This window comes from Macrotis lagotis, chromosome 1, assembly GCF_037893015.1.
Source record: "Macrotis lagotis isolate mMagLag1 chromosome 1, bilby.v1.9.chrom.fasta, whole genome shotgun sequence".
NCBI lineage: Eukaryota > Metazoa > Chordata > Mammalia > Peramelemorphia > Peramelidae > Macrotis > Macrotis lagotis.
This window is the reverse complement of record NC_133658.1, coordinates 296,866,863-296,882,952: the sequence shown is the minus strand read 5'-3', so window position 1 is coordinate 296,882,952 and position 16,090 is coordinate 296,866,863. Positions and strand designations below refer to the sequence as shown.

Below are 16,090 nucleotides of genomic sequence, written 5' to 3'. Positions count from 1 at the left end.
AGTAGATTCCAGGTCTCTGTTATCAATGGCTAGTAAATATTTAGTTCAGAGTGATTAAAATGGCTTTTATTAAGATATCTTAACAAAAGGACCAACTCTCTCAAGGAAAGAGGGGTCCCCTGAATCACAAGAACTGGTTCTTTTATGCAATTTGAGAGACTTATTCCTCCCCCTTTCCTGCCACTCATTGACTGGGGTCACAATCTAATTGGTACAATCAGCTCCATACTTCTACCCCTTTTGCCCTGCTCATTATGCTAAACAGGAGAGGGAACAATGATATAGGCACCAATACAGGTAGACCCTAGTCCTTGTAATGTAAACTAACAATCTCCCTTCACATTTTTTTTAAAGAAAGATTTTATTTTGAGTTTTACAATTTTTTCCCCCCTCTTTTTGCTTCCCTCCCCCCCACCCCCCACAGAAGGCAGTCTATTGATCTATATATTGATCTAAGCTGAATGTGATGAGAGATCCTTAAGGGAAAAAAATAAAGTATAAGAGATAACAAAATTACATAATAAGATTTTTTTTTTCCTTGTCTTTGGTTTTTGTTCAAACTCCACATTTTGTTCTCGGGATACAGATGGTATTCTCCATTACAGATGGCCCCAAATTGTCCCTGATTGTTGCACTGATGGAACGAGCAAGTCCATCAAGGTTGATCATCACCCCCATGTTGGGTGTACGGTGTTTTTTTTAGGTTTTTGCAAGGCAAATGGGGTTAAGTGGCTTGCCCAAGGTCACACAGCTAGGTAATTAAGTGTCTGAGACCGGTTTTGAACCCAGGTACTCCTGACTCCAGGGCCGGTGCTTTATCCACTACGCCACCTAGCCGCCCCAGGGTGTACAGTGTTTTTTCTGGTTCTGTTCATCTCACTCAGCATCAGTTCATGCAAATCCTTCCAGTCTTCCCTGAATTCCCATCCTTCCTGGTTTCTAATAGAACAATAGTGTTCCATGACATACATATACCACAGTTTCTTAAGCCATTCTCCAATTGAAGGACATTCACTTAATTTCCATTTCTTTGCCACCACAAATGGCTGCTATGAAAATTTTTGTACAAGTGATGTTTTTACCCTTTTTCATTATCTCTTCAAGGTATAGACCCAGTAGTGGTATTGCTACATCAAAGGGAATGTTGCCCTTTGGGTGTAATTCCAAATTTCTCTCCAGAAAGGATGGATGAATTCACAGTTCTACCAACAATGCATTAGTGTCCCAGATTTCCCACATCCTTTCCAACACTGATCATTGTCCTTTTCCTGTCATATTGGCTAGTCTGAGAGGTGCTCCCTTCACATTGTTGTGGAACCCAAACACCTCCCATATTCCTCACATCTTGAAATCTAGACCAGTAATTAACAATAGTTACTGGTCTCCTGACTCTAGAACCATGAACTAGCTGTTAGGTTAGAGTTGATGTAAAATGAGAGAGTTGGACCCATGATCACTAAAGGTCCTTTTAACTAACAATCTTATTTTAAGTTGTATTTATTACTATTAGATTGTAAGTTTTATTAGGTGAAGATCTTGTCTTAGTTAAATTTTTATCTCTCTCCATCACTTAAGTTAGCTGTTTAATAAATGATTATTAAATCAATAAGAAAGTGAATGGAAGTGGAATGAATGGAAAAAAAGTCAAGAGTTATGAATATAAATAAGCTCTCTAAAAGCTCATAGTCTAATGGAGGACTCAACACACATGGAAGGTAGTTGGTTGAAGACTGAAGTGACATCACTTTGTTGGGGTCAAGGTACAATGTGTCTGACTGATCAGACCAGTTTGAGCTTAGAAGACTCAACCACAGGTCAAGCATAAATAGTACATTAGAACTAGGGATGGAGGTGGCTCTGGATTTATGCATCTCATGTTTCTTTTGTGCTACTGAGATTCTGCTTTGCCCATAGAGCACAGTGCTGTCTTTGATGGAGGTATTCCATGCTGGGCACTTCTGAACTAGTGTTTCCCCTTTCTCACAATCAATACCCAAGTTCTTCAGAGAGACCTTGAGAGTGTCCTTGTACTGTTTCTGTAAGTGCTTGCCTTATATGAGTTCTCTCTAAAAGAGTTTTTTAGGAGACATCAAAAAAATGGAGGACCTATTTGTATAAAAATATAGAAGCCTTTTTTATGATGGCTAATATTGGGAATTGGGATGCCATCAATTGGGGAATGGCTAAGGAAGCTGTGGTATATGATGGTAATGGAATATTATTGTGCTATAAAAATGATTTCTTTTAGAAAAACGTTGAAAGACTTCCATGAGCTGATACATAGTTTAGTGAACAGAACTAGAAGACATTGATAAGCACAGTATTGATAAACTGTGATTGACTATTCTCAGCAATATGATGATCCAAGACAATTCCAAAGCATACTATCTTCCTCCTGAGAAATAAATAATATTGATTCAATATAGACTGAAGCATATTATTTCTCACTTTACTTTTTTCTTTTATTCAAATCTTGTACAAAATGACTGATAATGGAACTTTAAATAAAAATGTTTTTAAAAAATTGGGAAAAACATGCAAAAAAGTTTTTTTTTGTTTTATTACAAGGCAGTGGAGTCAAGTGACTTGCCCAAGGTCACACAGCTAGGTAATTATTAAGTGTCTGAGGCTGTATTTGAACTCAGATCCTCCTGACTCCAGGGCTGGTGCTCTATCCACTACATCACCTAGCTGCCCCCTAAAAAGAAGTCTTTGGGTAAAAGTACTTTTGGCATTGGAACATCACGGTCAGTTCATTGGAGTTGCTTCCTGGGAGGTGGCTGGTTGGGGTGGAGGGAAGCTGCCAGTCCTGAGGAACTTGGGCCCAGAATCCACTGTGGCGCTCACCCCAGGGAGTGCCAGTCTTGGGTGGTGCTTGATGTGGCAAGGCTGCTTTGACCCGTTTCACACTTGCTGCCTTTCATCTTTCCCCCAGGGTCCCCACTTGAGCTGAGTGGCGGGCACCTCAGATGCCCTTAATTTGTGTAACAAGGGTTGTGGAGGCTCTAGGGCTCGGGGTCCTGAGGGACGGTGGAGGGGTCAAGATGGTGGTGGACCGAGGCCCAGTCTAGGCTGTGTCTGGAGTGCTGGACCTAGAATCCGAGTTCCAACTCTAGCTCTGGGCCGGTCATTTAGTTACTCTACGACTCAGTTTCCTCGGCTGTAAAATAGGATAATTAGGCATTACCTCCAAGACTTGATGTGAGTATAACATAAAACGTTGGTAAGGCATGTCGCACGCTTCAAAGCAGGATGTAAAGGTCAGCATTATTCTTATTCCAGCCCTGGTCTTACTGCTTATGTGGTTATGAGCAAATCCCCCACGTCTCCGTTTCTATTCTGTGAGGCGGCTGCGACGTCACAGAGCCGCCGAAAGCGCTTCCTGACCCGTGAGGCGCTTCGTGGAGGCCAGCTGTTAGAACCCAGGCCCGGGGCCCGGAAAACCAGAGCGTGGGCCCTCCAGAGCCGGGGCCTCAGGAGCCGGGGGGCCCGGCCGGAAGTTCCCCGAGTCGGATCGCTTTCGCCGCGGACTCATTTCCGGCCGCGGGAGCGGGAACCGGAGTTTTGGTCGGTTTGTAGGCCCCGGCTGAGGGGAATCGGACGCGAATCAGAGCCATCCAGCCGCCGCCATGGTGAGGGAGCGCCGGGCAGCCGCCTGGGGTGGCCCTTGGGCTGGCTTCGAGCGGAGAGCGCGGCCAGGCGGCCGCCGAGTCGGCCACTGGGGCCCAGGTTTGGGGAGGAGGGGGCGGGCGGGGGGGGGGCGCGCGATGCCGGGATTCTGAGGGGGGAGGGGAGGAGCGCGAGGACCGGATTCTGAGGAGGGGGCGGAGGGGGAGGGGCGCGAGAATGGGATTGTGAGGAGGGGGAGGGCCCGTGCCCCGGATTGGGAAGGGGGGAGGGCGGGCGGACAACTCTGAGGGGATGAGGGAGGAGGTGAGTGGGCCGGGGCCCCGGGGCCATTTGGGTATCTGAGGGCAGTGGAGGGGGAGGCTTGGGACCTGGGGGGGGGGCAGACCCTCCGTGGAGGGAGGGGCCCAGGCTGGCATGCGATCGGGGAGGAGGTTAGAGGCAAAGGTGGGGACGGTTAGGAGTCCTGGGGGGCTGGCAGCGAGGAGGCGGTGGTCAGCCCTGGATTGAGGGTTAGGACGTCTGAAAGGTGGAGGGTGACACAGGGTCTGGGGGGGGACGGAGTTAGAAGAATTAGGACCAAGGCGGGGTCTGAGGGTTTAGGAAGGGGGCAATGTGAGGTATGCCCTTGTACAATTAAACCTTACTACTACCATCAATTCCATCCCTATCATCTTCTATAAGAAAATTCTGTCCCCCAATTTTGAACCTCCCCTTAGTTCCTTACCTTCTAGGTATCCCCAACTCAATCCCAAGGTGAATAGGGAGTGAGACCTGATTCAGAACTTGAACCCAGATCCCTGCTCAAAATCAATACTCTTTTTGCAGTGCAGAACTCCAGTTTCCCAGACTAATGAATGTTGTATAATATCCATCATATCCTCTTTTCTTGTTTGGCAACTCTCATTCTTTCAAGTAATTTTTATTGAGTGGTCACTGTCCACCAGTTAGAATGTTGAATATTATCACTAATGTATCCTTCAGCTGGAAAGACTGGCATTTTAAGTCAGATGATTTGGGTTTAATTCCTAACTTCTTCACCAACTCACTGAATTACTTTGGACAAGTCTCTTAACCTTTTTAACTGAGCCCCAGTTTCCTTTTCTGTAAAATACAGGTAAATATCTGTATTGTTTATTTCATTATGATCTTGGGAAGGTCAAAGTAAGATAACTGATTTCCATCTGAAAACTACACGTTAGTATTTTTTGTCTGGAGGAAAGGAAAGGATAGGAATTATGTTAAAAAGTGAAGGTGAAAAAAAGACTGTTCCAGGAGTCAGAAAGTTAGCTTGGGGAATCTTAGAACAAAGAATGTAAAAACTAGAAAGAATATTAAAACTAATTTCATATATGCCATCTTATTGAGGAGGGAGCTGAGGTTCAGAATGGGGAAGTGGTTTATCCAAGATTGAGACTAGAACCTAGGTTTCCTGGCTCCAAGCCTTCTAATGCTAGACTTCCCCATGGGAGTGGAACTGAGAAAGAGTTAGAGATAAGGAGGAATTTAAATTTCAGGGTCTCAACCTCATCTTTCTTGCTTTTCATAGACGGTGGGCAAGAGCAGTAAGATGCTGCAGCACATCGACTACAGGATGAGGTGCATCCTGCAGGATGGTCGAATCTTCATCGGCACCTTCAAGGCATTTGACAAACACATGAACCTGATCCTATGTGACTGTGATGAATTCAGGAAGATCAAGTGAGGAGGGGCCCTGGTGGGGAGAGCAACCTGATTGACCCAACAGAATACTGGGGGAGGGATCCAAGTGGCAGATGATGTAGTTTAGCCATCCCCTGTCTGGCTGTGGCCTGACTGTGCTTCTTGTGTCTGTGTGGTTGTGTCCTTTTTTGAAAAAGCTGTCTAAGATAACTCCAGTGCCTTCTGAATGCTGCCTTGCCCAGGAGTCCAACTGTGCTTGGAACCCCTTGGCCTGAGAGCTGTGTTTCTGCTTTTTTCCTTGTTTGCCCCCCTGGGGTAAAGGGCTCTCGTGTTCTCCCCACAGGTTTTTAAGGGGGAGAACTTGCTTTTCTGTCCTCATTGCCTCTCTGTAAGGCTGCAGCCTAAACGGCACCCCCACCCAATACAGCCTGCTCTGAAGCAGCTTTCAGGAGCCCCTGACCCGCTTCAGGGTAAGTGCCTGGCTTCACCACTTGGGTTGGTGTTTGGGGCTAGTGATTTAGTATGACCCCTTATTTTATAGAAGAGGCAACTGTAATCCAAGGTGCTAAGTGGCTTGCCCAAAGTCAGAGTAGCGGAGCAGATATTCAAACCTCAGTTCTATGACCCCTGCATCCAGTATTTTTCTCCCTTCATTGATCTGCCCAAAAAAAAAAAAAGTGGTGAGAGTTTATGGCTAAATTCCACCCCTCTGTTTTTAAGTTATTAGCTATGTCAGTTTTCCAGTAAGAATCTTGTGTTTTAAAGCTAGATGGACCCCAGGATGATCTGACTTAGATGCCCTTTCTCTTAAGACATATAAAGTTATTGCCATTTTACAGGTTAGGCAGCCCAGAGAAGATAAATGTTTTACCTATGGACAACTAGTTAGTAGTTGGGGTGGGAATGGCTAGAACCCTATCTCTTGCTTCTTAGAGTAGAATTCCAATTTTTCTTTCTTCCATCAGCCTATTAATGACCTTTATTTTCTTTTAGGTCTGTGTTTCTTTTTGTGTGTGTCTGGCTTGAGTGGAGGGAATCCAGGATGAGGATTTAGATCCAGCGTGAGTGGGGTGCTAAATGCCAGCAGGAGCTTATAAGGGAGCTGATTGATCTGGCAGCTTATAAGAGTAGACAGCAATTGTCCTTTCTCCTCGTAAGAGAAATCCAATACAGGAGGCTAAGGCAAGTTATCCATATAGATACATAGATAGGAAAATAGTATAACTTAAATTAGGAAGGTAGGGGTGAGCCTATATTAGCACAGGGTCAACTGCAAAGCCATTCAGATTGACTGAGGGGGGAGATACTGTAAGGGTCTTTAGAGTTTTGGGGAAAGATTGGTATGAAGGAGGGCACTATCTGAAGATATAGGTAAAAAATAGGAAATAGTCTTTCTAGGTATGGAATTGATCTCCTTATAGACTGCCCTCCTAAGAGAAGAAGAAAAAATTCAAGTTTATACTGAAGAAAGCCTGACATTAATTAACGGCTACATTTATGTTTCTAAAAGCAAAGTTTGGAGGAAAGGTGCTTCTTATATTTGGACAGTTTAGCTACTCATTCAACATATGTAAATTTTTAAAATACTGCAATATGCAGTTGCTGTTATGGGCAATGGGAATAGTGTGGTATTGCCTTGTTCCCCTTACCCCATATAAAATATGGGATATGGAAACAACTATGTCTTTGGTACATGTGCTGGAATAGAGTTGCTATCTGCCCTGCCTATGTAGATCTATCTTGGCATTATCCTAGTGCACTGTTTATACATAACAAATGCTCAGAAAATGTTTATTGAATTTTGATCCAGAATTGTGGATCAAATTTCTGTGTTTTCCCAGGGCCAGGGATAAGAATCTAGACTAGAGTTTAAAAAACAAGTGAAGGATTACAATTTCCAAAAGCATTGGACTATTGTTGTACTACAACAGTCAGTCTACTATAAACATAAACACAATTTTGAAACCTTTTATTACCAAAAGTTTTTCGTTTTTGTCTCTTGGAGGGTATTTCTGTATAATACATCTCTGAGGTTATACTGGGAGCTATTAAAAGTTAAAATTTTCATGTAAGAAAAATAGGATTAGCTTTACTTAATTTACTCCCTGAGCATAGATCTAGAAACAAAATAGAGGTAAGATTTTGACTGTCTAAAGGAACATTTCCTAATGGAGTTCTTTGAAAGGATGGTTTGTTAGAAGTAGTGAAGTTCATGTCATTGAAGGTCTTCAAGTAGAAATTAGTTGATCACTGAGGTCCTTTTTTACCTTTGATATTCTGAGAGGCAGCCACTTTTGGGATCTGAGGAGTATCCTGGTTCATCTTAGGAAGATTTCCAAAAGGAACTAATTTTTATAGGGTTTTGGGTACGAAGGAACATTAGAAATCAAGTAGTCCAATCTTCTTTTTAGATTAAAGAATGATCTAGTGAAGGAGTGATTTGTCCAAAGTTTTGTAGCTAGTCAGTGGCTGGGATTTAAATCTAGATCATCTGTCTCCATCCTGTTCTTCTGCCTCTATCCACTATATATCACTTAAATGTCTGGAAATGGGCTAGATCTTGCTTTACTTCCTGCAGATGACTATTTGTAAAAAATCCTAAATTGAGATTGGAAGCTGGGGAGGATGCTGGGAGTGTGTCAAAAGGATATATAATATGGGTAGTACCTTAACGTCCTGTCCATTAAAGTAAAGTTTTTTTCCCTTCTCCCATCTTCAGGCCGAAGAACTCAAAACAAGCAGAAAGGGAAGAGAAGCGAGTTCTGGGCCTTGTGCTGCTACGTGGGGAGAACCTAGTCTCAATGACCGTGGAGGGGCCACCTCCCAAAGATGTAAGACAGGAATCAGTGTGGTCTTGAGGTGATGGGGAAGCCCCCCCATCTTGGTGTGAGTACTGAAAGTGCTCTTTCTGTGCTAATAACAGTGCCTTGTTTCTGTATCATTTTATGAAGTTAAAAAACTCTTTTGTCATAACAGCTTTATCAGGTAGGTAATAACAACATGATCTCTATACATTTATATACATCTGAAACTCAGAAAGATGCTGTGATTATCTAAGTTTACAGCTCATAGCTGGTGAAGTAGAAGAGTCAGTATTTAAACTCAGGTCTTTTGGTACCTGCTTCATAGTTTTTTCACTATACTATATTATATTAGACCAGAGCATTTTGTGGTATGGAATTTATTGCTACACAACCCCAAGGACAGCCAATAGACTGGACCTAAAACACATGAGAGCAAACTACACATTGAGATTTCAGTCATATAATCATAAAGATAAAAGGAACCTTAGAGAGCAATCTAGAACAAAAGCTTTTGTAAAAGAGTCTCAGGTTTTTTCCTACTTGAGAATCTCATTTTTTAAGGAGGAAGTGAGACCGAGAGAAAGAAGTTGCTTTATGTTTTAAGTTTATGTACTAAATTCTGGATCCAGTATTTTTTCTTTGCTTCTTTTGGAAACTTAACTATGTGGGTTGGTTGTGTTATGTGTAAATAGTAATGATGGTGATAATAATATCAGTTCAGATGAGTAAAGCACTTAAAGTCCTTACAAAAGTGAGTTAGATGGTACACTTTTTTTTTTTAGGTTTTTTTGCAAGGCAAATGGAGTTAAGTGGCTTGCCCAAGGCCACACAGCTAGGTAATTATTAAGTGTCTGAGACTGGATTTGAACCCAGGTACTCCTGACTCCAAGGCCGGTGCTTTATCCACTATGCCACCTAGCCACCCCGATGGTACACTTTTCAAATGAGGTTAAGTGATGAAATATATGTTAATTGGTTAAGTGATGAAATATATGTTTTCATAGACTGGTACCATAGAATTAGGCATGATGGTTCAAAGGGTCAGGGTGGGGATTGCATATGATCTTGGTCTGTATATTTAGAATTGGGAGTCTCTTAGCAAATTTGCCCCATAAAGGTACTTCTCTTTTGTGTCCCTCTATTGTGGAACTAACTTTTTTTTCCCTATTTCAGACTGGTATTGCCCGAGTGCCTCTTGCTGGAGCTGCAGGAGGTCCTGGGATTGGCAGGGCAGCAGGGAGAGGTGTACCTGCCGGTGTACCAATGCCCCAGGCTCCTGCAGGGCTAGCAGGGCCTGTCCGAGGGGTAGGAGGGCCATCCCAACAGGTGAGGAGCAGCAGTAACAAGGAAGTCTATATAGAAGGAGGGGGTAGTTGTGGAAGTAGTGCTAAAAGCAATTCACAAAAATTCATTTGAACACTTGCTATATTCTGGACACTGGGGATATAACTGCAAGAATAAGACTATCCCTGCCATCAAGGAGCTTACTCTCAATTGGGGATAAACAACATGTGCACAAGTATCATATACAAACAGTAAATCCAGAGTAATCTTGGGATGGGCAGTACTAACAAGATGGAGATGAGGATGGAGGAGAGTAGTTCTGTAAAGACACAAAATTAGGAGATTCTATGGAGAAGGTTCAACAAATAGGTCATTTTGATTGGGCTGTAGAGATTGTGATAGGTAGTAATATAATCATTGTGAAAAGATAGGCTGGAGCCAGAATGTGAATGTGAAGGACTTTAAATGATTTTTAGAGAAGTTTTAATTTGTATTTTATTCTAAAGTGAAGAGGGAATGTACCACTGGAGGTTCTTTAGAAGAGTAGTGGCAGGATCATCAATTTGGTAGCTATGTGGAGGATAGGTTGCAGAATGGAATGGCTAAAGCCTATTATTAGTTTATGTGAAAGATGATGAAGGGTTTGAACTAGGTTAGGGTATTGTATGTAAGTGGAGAGAAGAGAGTGGTGAGATGTGAAGATAGAATTAACAAAACTTGGCAATTGATTTGGATATGGAACATGAAATGAAAATGAAGAAAGAATGATTGGAGTTACACACTTGATTGATTTTATGATTGGTGGTGTCTGACAAATATGGAAGTTAGGATGCTGTTTTTGCATGGGGAAATGGGGATGAGTTCTTTTTTGTGGTGTTGCATTTTTAGATGATTTTGAGAGATTTAATATGGAGATGATCAGCAAAGTGGTGATGTGGGATTTCAGTTCATGTGAGGAATGAGGATTGATTATGTTTCATAATCATAGGCTTTTAAATAATTGGATCCATAGGAGATGATAAGGTCAGTGTGAGAGTAATTTAAGAGAGAAGAGGACTCAAAATAGAGCCCAGGAGATATACAGGCCTCTGAGCATTATATTAGGTAAGGTTTAAGAGCTGAGTTAATCAGTCTGTACTTAACCAGCCCTGTAGCTCCATATTACCAAGTGCAATAACATTTACTAAATTTTACTAAACCTTTAACATTGTGAAGCTGTTTTACATTTGATTAGATGATGAAGTGGAGGTGCTAGTCTAGATAGCTCAGACATGTAAGCAGACTTGTCTGAACTATCCAAAGATCCAGTGTTTTTTTTTTAATTTACCCCACAGCTTCTATAAACTGCTAGAAATAGAGAAGATAATAACAATCTGGAAAATAAAAAAAAATTGTCTCTTATGATCAGTGGTGTTATGAATTCTAGCTTCTATCCTGGATTGATTCTGTTATATAAAAAATACTGTTTTCATTGTTACCCTGCTGTGCCTGTCTTATTTCTAATCTACAAGTGAGGAAAACTGATGTGACTTGCCCAGGGTAATAAAGCTAGAGTGTTAGCTATGTTTATATTTTGTTGACAAGACTTTTGACAAGCAAAGATCTAGAACTGGATCCAACACTCTAAATTTACAAAAGAGGTTATATGGTTTACCCAGGATTAGTGCTGACATAAGCGTCAGAAGTAGAAGCCATGAACATCAGGTCCTTTGAATTTTTTCCCTGCTGTCCCCTGCTTTCCATTCTATCATACCTTTTGCTACAACTCAGTGCTCTTAATGTAGACTATGGGTCAAGGACCTTGCATTACTGAGAACCATGCTGTCAGGACAGCAGCATCTATCTACTTTTTTTAAAAAATTAATTTATTTTTGAATTTTACAATTTTTCCCCTAATCTCGTGTCCCCCCCCACAGAAGGCAGTCTGTTAGTATTTACATTGTTTCCATGGTATACATTGATCTAAGTTGCATGTGATGAGAGAGAAATCATATCCTTAAGGAAAAAAAATATAAGAGATAGAAAAATTACAGAATAAGATAATGTTTATTAAAATGTAATTGTCTTTGGTCTTTGTTCAGACTCCGCAATTCTTTCTCTGGATACAGATGGTATTCTCCATCACAGATACCACAAAATTGTCCCTGATTGTTGAACTGATGGAATGACCAATTTGGGTTGATTATCAACCCCTTGTTACTGTTATGGTATACAGTGTTCTTCTGGTTCCGCTCATCTTGCTTAGCATCAGTTCATGCAGATCCCTCCAGGCTTCTCTGAATTCTCATCCCTCCTGGTTTCTAATAGAACATTATTGTTCCATAACATACATATACCACAATTTGTTCAACCATTCCCCAGTTGATGGACATTCACTCAATTTCCAGTTCATTGCCAACGCAAACAGGACTACTATGAATATTTTTGTAGTAGTGAAGTTTATTCCTTTTCCATGATCTCTTCAGGGTATAGACCCAGTAGTAGTATTGTTGGATCATAGGGTATGTATGTTTTTATTATCTTTTGGGTGTAATTCCAAATTGCTCTCCAGAAAGGTTGGATTGAGTTCACAGCTCTACCAGCAATGCATTAGTGTCCCAGATTTTCTACATCCCTTCCAACATTGATCATTGTCCTTTCTGGTCTTATTGACCAGTCTGAGAGGTGTGAGGTAGTACCTCAGAGAGCATCTGTCTACTTTGTATAGGAGTCAGACTGCCATTATTCAATAGACCTGAAGGTTAGTTAAGTATCTCTGCTTGCTTAGTTACTCCAGTGTCTTTGAATTTCCTAGGAAGAAGCTCATTACCAAAGTATTGGAGCTGTGACTGAATCCCTGATTGGTATTTTTGAATTTAGAATTTGAAAATGTATTTGAATTTAGAAGGGACATTGACCACATTGTCCATAGGATGGTGATCAGTGTGAAGAGAGAAAACCATGACAAGGAAGGATTAGTTGAAGGAATTCGGGATGTGTAACCTGGAGAATGGGCAGATTCAGAGGGGGCTGTCTTGATTACTGTATTCAAATATTCGATGATGGTCATGTGAAAGAAGTATTTGAATATTGTCATCAGACTGGAAGGTTGAGGGAGGCAAATTTGGTCTTTATATGAGAAGGAAAAACCCCCACAACTTAACAAGCATTTATAACTATCCAAAATGGAGTAGGTTTTCTCAAGTGAGTATTGATCTTCTTGCTAATATTTGTGATAATTGGGTATCTATTTCTTCGTGGTGCTTTGTTGGGGTTGGATTTCCTAAGTCTTTTCTAGTTCTAGGATCTCATGGTTTTATACTGACACTCTCCTACTATGACTTTCCAGGTGATGACTCCACAAGGAAGAGGAACTGTTGCAGCGGCAGCTGCTGCTGCCACAGCCAGCATTGCAGGGGCTCCTACACAGTATCCTCCAGGCCGAGGGGGACCTCCCCCACCAATGGGCCGAGGAGCACCTCCTCCAGGTAAAGTCTCTGGGACCAAGGCTACTTTGCGGGAGAGGTCCTGAATTGAATTAGTATTGAAATGTGACCTTGTCTGAACTTGATGTGGCACTGGGCTACTTCAACAGAATTGTTCTTGAGATCCAGCAAGGCTCATAAGGCAGGGAATGAGTTATAAGAAGCCATGGTTCCTGAGTTTAGATCTCAGGGATATGGGGGTAACTGGATTGGGAAGATAGTGATGGTGGATCTTTGAGATTTTTTTTTTTTCCAAGAAAAATGCTTAGCTAATTTTCTTGGAATTCTTTGTTGTAGGCATGATGGCTCCCCCACCTGGGATGAGACCTCCCATGGGCCCTCCAATGGGAATGCCCCCTGGTCGAGGGGCTCCAATGGGCATGCCCCCTCCTGGCATGAGACCCCCTCCTCCAGGAATGAGAGGTGAGTGCTCTTGGAAGAGTGATATTGAGGATATTAAAATAAGGTTGTCTTTAGGGAGAGGTTGGGCTATAAGACCATTTCTAGTGCCCTTCTGGTTCTAAGGTGTTCTAAGGTATCTCCCAGTTGCTTAATTTTTTTGATTATGATCCAAGGTCATTTTCAGCTCTGGAATTCTGATCCTTTAAATTTGCATTGAACTTTTTATCCTTTAAAGCATTTTTTTTCCTGTCCATCAAGTTGTGCTATAGAAGTAACAGAGAATTGAGAACAAAAGACCAGAGTTTGAATGCCAGATCTACAATTACTGCCTCTGTGAACTTTAACCTTGTCTTGAGTTCAGTTTCCTCATTTGTAAAATGAGGTAGTGTATAGATGACCCTTAAGGTCTTTTCATTTCTGTATCACCCCTAAAGTTCCTTAGAATAATCCTGTAAGACTTTTTAAGAGTAAGTAATAGAGTTCCCATCTTAAAAGGACTTAAGAGGGAGAAATGATTTGCCCAAGGAAGTCACAGTGAATTAGTAAAAGGATCAGGTATGATGCAGGAATTGTTCTTATCAGGTACAGGTGGGCTAGATGTCCTTTATATCAATTCCTACTCTTGAGAGTGTGATTTTGTATGACTTAACACTAGCTGGACCAGGTTTGTCAATTGCCATAATTTAATTTTACTTTGAAATAAAAATTTTCATCCTATCTTTTATTTTTGCCTTATGGATAAAAATGTTCAGCCATCAGTTAACAAAACTTGCTCCTATGAAGTATTCTTAAATTCTGATCTGTGTGGATTAGGTTGCCAGTACTTTTTATATGCTGGTCAAAATGTCCAGGCTGTGTGCATTATACATGTACTCACACATTATATATATGCAGTTTTATCTGATGTCTAGGTGAGTGGTGTCAGAAGCAAATATATGTGGATCCCTGCTGACCACATCTTAGAAAACCACAAATTAACATGTTTTATTGCATTTTTATTTATTTTGTTAAACATTTCCTAATTATATTGGATATGAACTAGACTCAAAAATTCTTATCTCCTGACCATGTAATCAGAATATTAGAACTAACCTTAGGGGCAGCTAGGTGGCACAGTGGATAGAGCATCAGTTGGAGTCAGGAGGACCTGAGTTCAAATGCGGCCTCAGACACTTAATAATTGTCTAGCTGTGTTGTGTGACCTTGGGCAAGTAATTTAACCCCACTGCCTTAAATAAAATAAAATAAAAAAAACCCTAACCTTTGTGTGAAATTAGGGTGTAGGACTTAATGCAGTCTTTATTGTTTCTTCTAGTATTAACATTTATGTTCTGTTGCAATATAGATTTTGGAAGTCAATTAGTTAACACTTTCATTTTACAAATTAGGCAGGGACAGCTCATAGGGGAGAAAGGATGTGCTTGCCTAAGATCATACAATATGATAGTGACATCACCACTAGAAACTGAGTCGTATTCTAGTGTTCTTACTAAATTATGCTGCCTTTTAGCTATGAGATGGTGATCATGCCCTCAGCCCAGGACTAGAATTCAGTGTCTTATACATACCAGCTTTGTTATCTTTTCATTCTTTCTTTCACAGGTCCTCCACCGCCTGGGATGCGCCCACCAAGACCCTAAGATCCTGTATGCCTTGCTCAGATGTTTTTTCCATGGTTGCCACCTGGAAAGTTGTAAATAGTTGTCTTAACTGCCTTTGAACTTGGTTTATAATAAACTTCAGGGAAAAAAATCTCAAGTTTGTAGGCTGGTGTATTTTCTATACCTGATAGAATTGGGGGAGGCAGTGCTTAAGTCTATTGGGACCAAAACTTAGAGGTCATCTCAAATTGATGGTTTTGTTTCTTGAATGCTTCAGAATAACTGGCTTATCTTTTTTCTCACTGTCAAGATCACCCCATGCAAAGGTGGGTTCTCTCTACCTTATTGTAACAGACATTGGCTTGGAGCCTCTGAAGGTCTGAGGAAGTAGGAACACTCTGTCGTTGAATCTTGTTGAAAACAAATGAAGAGTAACCATTGATCAAAACTAACTAATCCTGCCAAAGCCAAGAAAGATAGCCTTTTCCAAGAAAGGCTCACTATGATTTTGGTAAAGGGAAGAGGGAAAGGGTAAAATTACTCTGTTAATAGCTCATCTCTACAGTATTCTAAGGGATACAAAAACACTTTTCTCACAACAGACTTGTGAGATAGAGGATTAGAATCATCATTTTATAGATAAAAAAAACATTCAGAGAGGTCGATTTCACTAATCATACTAGGGACTTAAATATTGCTTTACAACAATTAGTAAATATATTTATTAATATTTGGAGAAGTACTAAGTGCCATGTGATATCTTAGGGGAAGGTAGACTAAACACTTAATATGCTATTTTTAAGTATGCTAGGCGAAATATACTTTTTTCATTCATTCTTATGAAACTTCATTCTAATAAAATAGAAATTTTTTTGTTTTGTAAATTATTTGTGAATTTTTGGATTATCTTCTGAGGTTAAAAAAATTCTGACTTTTGAAGTAATAAGAACATCATCTTTAATATTTTCTTGTTTTTTTCCTTGATGAGAGAGGAGAACATAAGAAAAAGTAAAGCACCAAAAGAGCACCATATTCTAGTTAGGTGGATTTAGAAGTAATAAATTGGCTGAACTCAGAGGATTTGAAGTTATTTTGGAAAGAGGGCATACCCCAAGGCTTTGTACAGTTATCTAAAAATGAGATTTTATTGAAGTTATTTAGTTTTTTAAGTCACCATAATTTCCCCCTAATATCCTTTCCCCTTTCTTTCTCCCAGAAAGCTCATATAAGAAATAGTTTTTAAAAG

The 16,090-nt window shown here is 40.8% G+C and overlaps 1 protein-coding gene across 1 annotated transcript; it reads left to right on the top strand.

Annotated features, from left to right (window-relative positions):
• The first annotated feature begins 3,434 nt into the window (after nt 1–3,434).
• Nucleotides 3,435–14,997, top strand: SNRPB (small nuclear ribonucleoprotein polypeptides B and B1). Its single transcript, XM_074211190.1, has 7 exons — nt 3,435–3,632; nt 5,177–5,328; nt 8,009–8,120; nt 9,267–9,419; nt 12,706–12,844; nt 13,139–13,264; nt 14,846–14,997. Exons 1-7 carry the CDS (start codon nt 3,630–3,632, stop codon nt 14,881–14,883), a joined length of 723 nt encoding a protein of 240 aa, XP_074067291.1. The 5' UTR covers nt 3,435–3,629; the 3' UTR covers nt 14,884–14,997.
• Nucleotides 14,998–16,090: the final 1,093 nt, after the last annotated feature.

Excerpts from the sequence above, each read along its gene's own strand:
- SNRPB (XM_074211190.1), top strand. Across the intron at positions 9,420-12,705 it reads TAGGAGGGCCATCCCAACAG|GTGATGACTCCACAAGGAAG; the intron begins GTGAGGAGCAGC and ends ATGACTTTCCAG. Across the intron at positions 12,845-13,138 it reads CCGAGGAGCACCTCCTCCAG|GCATGATGGCTCCCCCACCT; the intron begins GTAAAGTCTCTG and ends TCTTTGTTGTAG.